The 11890-nt window shown below is 30.7% G+C and overlaps 1 protein-coding gene across 1 annotated transcript; it reads right to left on the bottom strand.

Moving 5' to 3' along the window:
- Nucleotides 1-276: 276 nt before the first annotated feature.
- LOC114178966 (uncharacterized) lies at nt 277-3342 on the bottom strand. Its single transcript, XM_028065125.2, has one exon. It carries the CDS (start codon nt 2872-2874, stop codon nt 613-615), a length of 2262 nt encoding a protein of 753 aa, XP_027920926.1. The 5' UTR covers nt 2875-3342; the 3' UTR covers nt 277-612.
- Nucleotides 3343-11890: the final 8548 nt, after the last annotated feature.

Genomic DNA, 11890 nt, shown 5'->3' with positions numbered 1-11890 from the left:
GGAGTGCTTGAAAGCGAAGCACCTTTCCAGATTTTACAAATGCAGTGGACACCTTTGAAGATTCTACGTAAACACGACATAAATAAACCACACATCCCATCAAGACAATTTCTAACGCCAAAGACTACACAAACTACAACTAAATATGCATTCACAGGCATCGATCACAGATGAACAATGTTTTCACGATTAAGTACTCTTCAACATGCATGCATGCATGCAAGCATGCTTCTTAAGTTACAAACACTGTGAGAAAGTTTGAGAGGGAAAAAGGTCTTAAAATCAAAGGAGAATCGATAAAAATTTCCCCTTAACAAATATTATTTATCTCAAACTACAAGAGGAATAAAATTTCTACAACATCCTTCCAGTTCGGGCATTACAATCTTTCCCGCTTTCCTATATTTAACAACTTGACGATCATGGCAGGGTAAATAAACATGGAGAGTTGCTCAAAGTCCTTCCAGTGAGTGTTCAAAATGCAGAGGGGTGAAAAAGAAAGATGGAAGAAAAGGGTAGTGGAAAGAATTCAATAAATCCTAAAAAATTAAAATTCCTAACTGAGTAAATTAACCCAAAAAGAAAAAAAAAGGGGGCAAATAAAAAAAAATGTTACACTGAGGATGTATCAACAAGAACTTCGTTTAACACATCATCCTCACCATTTGCCAAGGTGAACAGCTCTGCGTCCTTGTCTTGATCATTGGAAAAATCCCTTCTCTCAAGTTTGGAATGTGCTGCAATGAATATCAACTTCTGCACCTTGTTGAGTGCAGTCCTGGAGTGATGGCCATGAGCACAAACCCATCTCCACAAGGACCAATTGCATTTGAAGCCACATGAGGTTGCATGAAGGAATATTAGCCTCACTGCAACTTTCCCCAAGGACTTGAATTCAGTCAAATAAGTTTCCCACACAAGCCTACTACTCTGTGGATTCACAATCCTCATCTTCCCAGTAACTGGATCCCTCTCCTTCATCTGAACAGCTTGAGCATATACCGGGTCAAGCCCTTCTGTTCTCCACTTCATCAGCTCCATCAGAGCAATATGTGCTTCGTCTCTAGCAACAAGCCTAGTTATGAGCCTATCAACATCCTTCTCCTGTTCCGGTGTCAAGTACTTAAATGGTGGAAGGTACTTGCCACTGGTGTCCCTCACCAAGTAAAGCGGGTCAAGAATGTAAGCAGCAGCCCAAGCAGGGTGGTAATTCTTCTTGAACCTTCTCTCAACCAGCTTCTCCACCACCCCTTCTGCAATGTGGAACTTGGAGGACCAATCCTTCACTTTTGCCCTCAATTCATCCCAAAGGGGAAGGCATTGCCCAACCAGAGGCCTCTCTGCCTCAATCTCCTGAGCCATGTCCTTCACCAATTTCACCAAACCATGAACGGCTTCCAAGTCCTTCCAGAACCCCACATCCCGAATCATGTCCCCAACCTCCCTGGCGCCCTGGTCCTCAATGGCCACCATCTTGAACGGCTCATCCAGCAGCACCAACTGCAAGGCCCGAACCGAGCTCAACGTGTCCTCCATCATAGCATACACAGGTCCCAATTCAAACTCGTGCAGGGGAACCCGCAGGAGCCAGGTGTGGCCGTACTCCTGCAGCTGGTACTTGTGGAAACTGTTCCTCAGCTGCGAGGTGTAATTGAACAAATTGGCGAGCTTGAGACAATTGTGAACCACAGCCCTGAACAAGGGGAGTTCCTTGGCGAAGTCCTTTATCAAACTGTTGAAGCCCTGATACTGACAAGCGAGATTAACCATCCAATGATTCTGATTCTCTAAGTTTTTCAAAGCCTTGGCCTTGAACCTGTCTGCAACTATCCCAACACACTGTTGCACGAGATTCCCACAAATGCCAGTTATTGTCTCCCACAGAACCTCCTCCGCATACTTGGAAGGCGCAGAAGCAGTAACAAACAACGCCCTTCTGTACAAGCTGGTCCCATTCGGAAGATTCACGCTCAAATTCACCAACCCAGAATCGTAACTCTTCCCATTCTCATTCACATTCCCATTCCACTTCCACCCGTCAGACGCAATCTGAAAGAACATCGCATCCCTGATCCTCGCCTCCGACTCAACCTTAGCCTCCTCGAACCTCGCCTCCAACCTCGCCCCTGTCAGCTCTCGTGGAAACACCGCCGGCAAACCAACCTGTGACAGAAAAGCTCGGAACTTCGGGTGCTCCAAACTCGCGAAAGACACGGAGCCACAAGACTCGTATACCCAATCGCCCAAAAACTCAATCGCGCTATCGATTTGGGCCTTACTCAAAGCGGGCCCAGGAGAAGTTTTGGGACTCTTCAGCTTCTTCACGCTATCCTCCAACATGGCCAAAGCCCCCAAATCCTCTTTCCCACCTGACAGCACCAAATGCGGCTGCTGCGGAACCAAAGCCGACCCGAACCGCGATGGCGCGTGGTAGAGGGAACCCGAACCGGAACCCGAAGCAGAAGGCGAAGTCGTTGTTCGCTTGCGATGGTTGTGCTGAGCCGAAAAGGGAGAAGCTGAAGAGGGCGAAGAAGAAGGAACGACAACAGGGGAGACAGAAGAAATGGGTTTGGCGGCGGAGTTGAAATTGGGGCACGTGCCGCGTTTGAGGTGTTCGGAGGCGGTGCGTGAAGGGTTGGAGGCGGAGAAAACAGCGTCGCAGAGGGTGCAACGGAGTTTCACTGCTTTGGGGAGTCCCGTTTCGGTGTTGTGAACCAGTAAGGGTTCCAGGTGTGTCCAGTACCATGCGCCTTTTCCCTTTATCGCTTTGTTTCGAACCATCAGAAGCCCCTCGTAGCGCTTCTGTGCCGTCTTCGCCGCCGCTTCGTCGGCGGAGGACGACTCCACCAACGCGCCGGCGTTCGTCGCCGCCATTGCGAGAGAGTGCGGATGAGATTGTCACGGAAACAGTGGTCTCTGGAATGGAAGGGATGATCACGATCACGTATTCTGCATCATCGTCGTCGTCGTCGCTCCGGGACTCGGGGGAAGGGAGCATTTAGCCGGAGAGTGGCCGGGATTTGAGTTTCCGGCGAGTGTCCATGCGATCGGAGAAGAAGATGGCTTATGATGATGAGAGGGAAAAGAGGTTTGTGCTGTGTGAGAGAGTGAGTGAGTGAGTGAAGAAGTGAATGAGACCGAAATAGCAAAGCGAATGAGAGTGGAGCAGATACACGTACGGCTACTCCACCCTCAGATGAATGACAGAAAAAGGGCGACGCTTTTTCACGCGCGGGAGTCTGCGCGTGGGAAACAGCTTTCCGGGAACCCGACCCCCACGTTGCTGATGATTGGGTAGTAAGGAACACGCGCCGCTCCTCACTTTTCTGCCCTTTAGTTTCTTTTTTGTTTTTAAATTTTTCTCTTTTGTTTTTGGGGTCTTCGTGTGGGGTCTTTCTTTGTCCTTGTCGCTTTCTTTTTTTCTTGTTTTTATAATTCTTATTTTCATACTGTTTTTCACCCTAAATTTATCCTGTCACTCCATCTATCTTCTTGTTAATCATTTTGTATTGGTGGCTGAATTCTTTTATGTTAGTATTCATTAAATTATATATTTTTCGTACAAATGATTTATTTATTTTCATATACTATCATAATAAAATGCAAATGCCCCAATAGTTTTTTAAATATTGTTAATATTTTTTATTACATTTTTAAGGAATTTACTTTCAATTTCATACTTGTTATTTAATGTTGAAATAATAGTAAAAAGCCAATAAATGCTTTATAATTGAAAATCGTGTTAGGAGTACAAAAAAATAGCAATTTAACTGGATTAATAAACAAAATAAAAATGTTGGAAATAATATATTCTTAAATGGCATGTTGGATATGGTTAATATTTTTCCAGTTCAATTGTTATAAATATTTGAAGTGAGTTTTTAAATAATGGAAAGAAAAATTAATTGATATAAAATAAAATATATTAATAAATTAATGTTTTTAAGAAAACTAAAGCAGTGACTGAACCTTCTAATTCTAGTGAACTCACTACCAAGATATGTTTTGCGTGATAAACATTAATTTCTTAATTGTTTAAGGATTGATTATAAAATAAAGATTCGCCGTATAATTAAGCGTACAATATTTTATAACGATAACTTGTCATATAAGATAATTTTTATATTTTAGAACATATTAACAAGTTTTATGAATAAAAAGAGCTTAAAACTTGCCGATATATTTTAAAAATCCTTACTTATTAAAGTCGTGATTTGATGTTATCATTTATCTTTTTATCTCTAAGAAAGAATAAAAATATAAAATATAATTTTAAATCCTTGCCAATATTATTATTTTTGGTTCCAATATTTGAAATAAAATATTATTTTAAACTTTTTATATTTTTAGTGTTTTCTTTTAGTAATTTCAATTCATATTAATTCGTTAATAATAAAACTAATAAAGTAACAATTCAATCATAGCTTTGTCCAACAAGAAATAAAATTCTTCAATATTTGTTAATTGAGTATCTAATTGGCTTAGCAAATAGGATTACCGAAAATAATTTGTATAAATTTGTCTAACTAGTCCAATCTCGTTGAACAAAGTAAGACATTCATGTTTTTCTAACTTTTATAAATTAGATTCTCACTTAGTAAGGATATTACTTATCCAATAAGTGAATCCTTCCTTATCTCTGTGACTTTGTGAATTATGTTCTCACTCAGAAAGTAAAACACTCATCCAATGAATCAACATCATTCATAAGTGATATCATATTGGTGAATTTGTTTCCTTGTCTTCAAACGATAATTGTTTCTTTCTTCTCACAAGTCGAAACTAATGTTACCAAATAAAATGTACCCTCTGAAACCAATTGAACCAGACTTACCAACTACAATTACACATATCAAAGTTTACCAAAATCATTGATTCAATCCAAACACCCAATCACATTCTAAAACCAACTATTTCATATCATACATCAATTTCTGCAAGTCCAATTCAAAATTGAACCACAATTCTATACCAAAACATAATAAAATTTAAATAAATAAATTCCTTAATGTTACTAATAGCACAACACATTCTCCTTTGTCTCTAAGCACCTCTAATCACAAAGAAAGACACTATTTGCACAAAAAAGGCTTATAGCAATGATTTGATCATACTCTAACAATCCTAATTGAACAAAAATTCATCAGGACCTCTAAGACCAAGCATGCAACCCAAGGACTCTACATGCAAATCCCAAAACTAGCGACTCTAAAAAATGCAAAAGGGAAATTACTTTATCAAATGAAGTGATCATAGAGAAATCTAGGCTTCGTAGCTAGAAGTCTTACAATATGCTCTGATCTTCAAACAAGCAGATAGAAGGTCAGAAACATTAGAGATAACATAGAGGAATGAGAAGGTTCAACTTTTTAGAGGGATGATAGCTTTCTATAAAAATGAACTAAATTTAACTAATTTATATTTATACTATTTTTAACAATAAAATAATTGGGTGTCTATTATAAAATCTCTATCTTACTTAAAGTATTTTCTAGAATCTTACATTTGTTGTAGAAAAAATAGTAAGACCAAAATCTTATTGGGTTAATCAAAGTTAGGTTCTCTTAATTTTTTCAATCTCTTTTAATTATTTTATTTATCTTATTCTTTTCATTTAGTATTTGTAAAGATGATATATTATTGAGGTAGGGTTTTATATTTAGTGTTTTACTTAAAGCTTTTTGAATTTATGAAAGTGTAAAAGAAATGTTTGTGTAAGTAAGAATGTTACAATTTAGATAAGAGGAGTTAATATTGGAATTTAATTAATAAAATTATTGTTTAGATGATAATGTAAGTGATAAATCATGTGATTGATATTAATTGTATTACATTTCGTATTAGTTCTTACTGTGTAACTTTTAATGTCCACTTCACTCTAAGTAACTCCCAATAGTCTTTTAATTCTCTCACTATTTGTCATTATGAAACATGAATGGTTTATCTTCTTGATTTTATCTTCCCATGCCATTATTCAACTACATAATTAAAAATATAATAAAAAGTACAAAGAAAATTAAAATTTGTTGGCCTTCTCAAGATCACATTAAATGTGATAGTTTGTTTATGATGTATATGAAAGTTGTTGTTCATACATTTGCTTGTGATTTTTAGAGTGATATGAAATGTGTATAATAATAGTAATTAATTTGGAAATGATTATCAATATGATTGATACTTTACATGAATATGAGTACAATTTAGATGTTAAATTTGTAGTTATATTCATTAATATGGTTTGAAAAATGATGTTATATTGCTCAAGTGGTATTAGTTACATGTACCACTCGGTATTTGAAGCACCAACATGCATGTTTAAGTAAGAACTTGTAACTTGATTGAGAAAGAGGTCAAGACAAATATTATTTGTATAGAATTGTGTGACTATTCAAACAAGAACCTTATACTCAAGACATGATTGTCCAAACATGGATGAAAAAAGGTGTATGTGCTCTTAAAACATATTTATCTTTATTTGAATCTATCATCAATTATGATACCACTATTGAGAAATCTTTTCACCAGAAAAACTAAAAAAAATTCATCATTAATAAAGCATGAGTTATCTATATATAAATGATATATAATATCATCTTTATTCCAAAAGTTTAATACTTTTTATTTGCGGATGTTTTTTCCGTATATACCATTTAACTTTATATTTTTTAGTTAATATAAAACTGTTCTCTTACTAATTAATATACATAAACAATTTTAAAGACTAATGAAAAATTTTATTTAAAAATATAGCAAAATAACAAAGTTGAGAATGAATTATTTTTTTTTTCTAATCGTAAGAGAAAGAGAAAGGTATTTGTAGAGACCAACACTAAAATAAAATATTTTGAGACTTGAATGTAGTAAATATAATTTAGAAAATTGGTCCATGTAGTTTAGTGTGTTCGCTTTTATTGGTGAACTTGTTGTTCTAAATTTTGTTATTGAATGATATTTTGGTTTCAGATTGGATACTATTAAATTACGTCTAAACATGATTTAACCTAACGTACTTGATTTTGAAAAAAAAAATCAAAACTACATAACGGATTTTGACTTGAAATAATTTCAATAACTTTCATTTTATATAAAAAAAAATATTAAATTTTGATATTTAATTAATTTTACAATAAAAATATTTAAATAAAATTACGTAACTTTAAAATCAATTTTATAGAATCAATTTATTCAAAATAAATTGTGTAACATTTCCGCACTAAATATATAGGGAACGTCAATATTTCGAAATTATCGAATTTCGCCGGTTCCAAAAAATTATCATATATGACGTTTTTTTTATAAATGATTTTAGTGTATTATATATATATATATATATATATATATATATATATATATATATATATATATATTCCCATTTGAGAAAAGATAAACATTTCATTTCGTACATATAATTTTTTTTTCCAAATTAAACATTTATAGATATTTTATATTGAATATAGGATTTTTTACAAGTTAAAATATTATTTAAAATTAATAAATTTAAGTGAACTATGTTATTATTTTATTTAAGACCATTGGACTAGTGAAATGTCTCATCTTAATAACTAAATAATAGATTTTAAATTTATAATATTCATTGTCTTAAGTTAAAGATATTTTAAATTTATATTTAATTATTTTTATATTTTATATTTTTATAATAAAAATATTATGTATTTATTTTATTTCTCTATTAATAAATTGAATCTCGTTAATTTTTCCAAAAACAAATAGTAATAATAACATTGATAAAATAATTGTGAAACATACGATATAAACCCTACAACTCGAGTCACTTACGTTTTGATTTTCACTTTTACATATTAAGTTGAATGATTTCCCATATGCACTACTTGGTTTGATATTATATCAGAACAACATTTGAATAATGATATATAATATTTGCGGATCAGATACATTGAATAATTTGTGAAAAATAAAAAAAATAAAAGGAGACAATTAATAACACGTGTTAGAACCTCTTTTGACAGTAATGATACAACACACGTGCATGAATTGTTTTTTTTATATATAATTTGTTCTTACCTTTTTCTTCGTGCTATTATTTTAAATATCTCTTTTGTTTTGTGATATATTTCTTTAATCTATCACAGCGTCGAGGTTTTAATATCTATAGTTATATTATATATAAAGATACTTGTTATCTCAAGATTCTTTAGAAATTATCATCATAAATTATCCGTTTGAACATTTAAAAATCAAAATTGTATACACAAAACTAGTATTTTAACACGGGATTTTAAAAGAAGTAAAATATATTTTAGTACCAGATTAAAGATGTAAATGTAAAAAAAAAAAAAGAAAATAAATTCGCGGTAACTAATTAATTTAAACATCTAAAACTGAAATCTATCCTAGAATTGTGAAGTTTTAAAAAAATTTATTTATCTTAGCCATGTCAATTTGATTGGATGATTGAATTTTACTTTAACCTATATGATCGGAGCTAAAAAAGTCTTCATAAAAAATCACTAAACGAAAATACTTATAAAAATCATCTGGTCAAGAATTATTTGTTTTTTTAAAAATATTATTTGACAATGCAATCTAATTTAAATTATTAATATTGATATTAATTAATATTAATATTATGATAGAATAAAATTTTATCATAACTCTTAAAATAAAATAAAAAAATATAATTATACGAGAAACAAAAACATAAAATAAAAGATAAGGTAATTTTATTCTGCTTCCGACCCATTCAAATATATATATATATATATATATATATATATATATATATATATATATATATATATATATATATATATATATATATATATATATATATGCACATATATATATATATATATATTATTTTTTTATATATATATGACATTAGTTTTACACATATAAGGCATTTAATATTATTTCTAATCAAAAATTTTAAGACAATGAGATTATGAGTCTTTATTCTTATATAAAATTTAACTTTGTTTTTTTTACCGATGTGAAACTTTGACACATACTTAAATTACAAATAAGAAATACTTAAGTCTAAAAATAAATAGTTAAAATTTAAACACAATTCAGTTTGTTAAAACTTAAGATAATTTATTTTATGAAGATAAGCTTAAAGTTCATTTATTCAAAGGAAACAAAATCAACAATTTTAAATTTTAAATGTAAATTTTTTATTTTTTATTTTTTTCTTGAAGTTTCATCCCGTAATTTTTAATTATTTATAAATTTATTAATCTATTAATTCAAGGATTAAATGTGTTTTTGGTTCCTTAACTTTCAATGAATTTTGAAATTAGTTTATTTCAAAATTTTGGACAAATTTAGTCCTTCATCGTTCGAACTACGTGAATTTAGTCATTTTAATTAAATATAATCTTGAAATATGTACAAAACATCAAATAAATCTAACAAAATTTGATTAAAATGACTAAATCCACGTATTTTGAAATATGAAGGACTAAATTGGTTCAGAGTTTCGAAATTGACTAATTCCAAAAAGTTAAGGGACAAAAACATATTTCACTCTTAATTTAAAAACATTTGATTGTATAATTGAAATAATTTTTTTATTTATATCAAATTATATTTCTTATTTTTCAAATTATGAACAACTTTGGAAACCATTTAACAATATTTTTGTTATAACTCGACCATCTGGCAGGGATATATTCATATTCATATAATAATTTTAAATTACTCTTATTATTTTTTATGTTAAAAAAAGGATAAATAATTCCAGATGTTCTTATTTGTGTAACGAAATCCCAAGTAGGTCTCCTTCTTTCTATTTGACTCGATTGGATTCCTATTTCGAAAAATTAATTGCAATTAAGTAATTTTCGTTAGTAGTAGGTTAACTATGTGTCACGTGTCAGCATGTGGTTCTTTTCATTTTTTTTTAATTTTTTTATTTTTTTATAATTTAAAAAAAAATGTCACGTGTCAATCTGATATTGTGCCACGTGACAAAGACAGTGTGATGTGACAGTGACAGTGTCACATGTCACTATTGGATGTGAAAAGTCTCAATGTAATCCCTAATTTGTTATTTTGTCTCAATTTGGTCCCAATTTTTTTAAAACTGAATCAATTTCATCCTTGTACCAAATTTAATTTTATATAAATTTTACAGTGGTATTTTTATATAATTGATATTTTTTAAAAAATTAAATTTATTTAATTATATATTTTGCATTGAATTTTATTTATTTTTTAAAATATTTATATATCTATAATTTATAGATAAATGGTAGAGTTGCTTTAAAAATAAAAACTTTATAAATTTAAATATAAAATTTTAAAATAATTTTATAAAAATTTAAAATAAATATATTTATTTTAAATTTTACAATTCAATTTATAAATTGTTATTTTTAAACAAACTCTAACGTTTGTCTATAAATGATTGATATATAAATATTTGAAATAATATTTAAATAAAGTTCAATGTAAAATAAAAACGTAATATTGTTAGAAATATCATTGTGACATTTATATTAAGGTAAATTTTTGTCTCAATTTGAATATGACTTAAATTGATTCGGTTTAAAAAATAAGGAACCAAATTGAGATAAAATAACAAATACAGGGACTACATGAAGACTTTTCTCATTCAATAGTGACATGTGGCACTGCTACTACTACATCACACTATCTTTACCACGTGATAAATGTCAGATTAACACATGACAATTTAAACAAAAAATCACGTGATGACACGTAACATACAGTTAACACTATTAGTGTACTACTAACAGAAAAAACCTAATTGCAACGAATTTTCCAAAATAGAAACCCAATTGAGTCAAATAAAAAAAAGGGAACCTACTTGAAATTTCATTACAAAAATTGGGATCTCTGAAATGATTTAACCTAAAAAAATAAATGATAAATTATCGATGAACTAATGTTTATTTGACGAGTGAAAGGGGTATGGAGATCTCTAATTGTTTGTATTCATTTCATGCATATTTCACAACTAAGATTGAGGTATCATATTTTATTTAGTATCCGATGTGCCGCTAAATACAAAGGGTGCAACATGATTATGAAAACCAGTGTAGAAAATGAGTATCTTTTGTGTGCGTCCAATAGTGTATGATCACACTTTCTCTAATTATCCAAAAAATACATTTATGGAAAATCAACCTATAAAACGATTACTATGTATATACCTGTAAGAGAAAACAACCTAGTCATTAACTATATATATACACTATTTGTTGAGATAATTGTTAGAATTTCTAAATAAATAGTATTTTAAAATAATGATATTATTATTTTAATATTAAAATTCTTAATTATAAATAGAAATTTTATAAATATATCTCATTACTTAAAAAAACATTTCATTTCTTTAGAAATTTCTTTTTCAGAGTTCTTTCCACTTTTTCTAAGTTATGTGAGCATGTGATCTTCTCATTGAAGATCGAAGTCCATCTGTGTGATTCTTGCGGTGAGATCTTCAAGTTTATCTGATCAATTTCTCTATTTGAGTAAGTGATTTTCAACTCTTCCTTTTGTGTAATTGTGATAATCCTTACATGCGTCTCACTTTGAGGTCGCATGTATTCCTTTAGCTTTATGTTTGGTTCTCTATTGATTAATGGTCATGAGGGTATGATTTGATCATCTTTATAGTATTTCTATAGGTAGACAGAGTATCATGTGACTGTGGGAAAGTTTTGGCATTGTAGAGCCAATCATGTTTTTACTTAGGTAAGGGAAGCTAGTTTTTATGTGTGTACGTGAGTCTGAGAAAAAATGATAGTTGCATTGGATGCTTTCTAAATTGAGAATGAAATTTGGTTGTGAATGATGAATATGGTATAACATATATGACTGTTGTGATCTGGTGTGTGTTTGATGAAAATGATTGGTTGCTTGGGGATTGCTTTGGTGTGTG

The sequence above is a fragment of the Vigna unguiculata genome, chromosome 3, assembly GCF_037176805.1.
Source record: "Vigna unguiculata cultivar grain cowpea cultivar isolate G323 ecotype 2 chromosome 3, ASM3717680v1, whole genome shotgun sequence".
In the NCBI taxonomy this organism is placed as follows: domain Eukaryota; kingdom Viridiplantae; phylum Streptophyta; class Magnoliopsida; order Fabales; family Fabaceae; genus Vigna; species Vigna unguiculata.
This window is presented reverse-complemented; position numbering and strand designations above follow the sequence as displayed.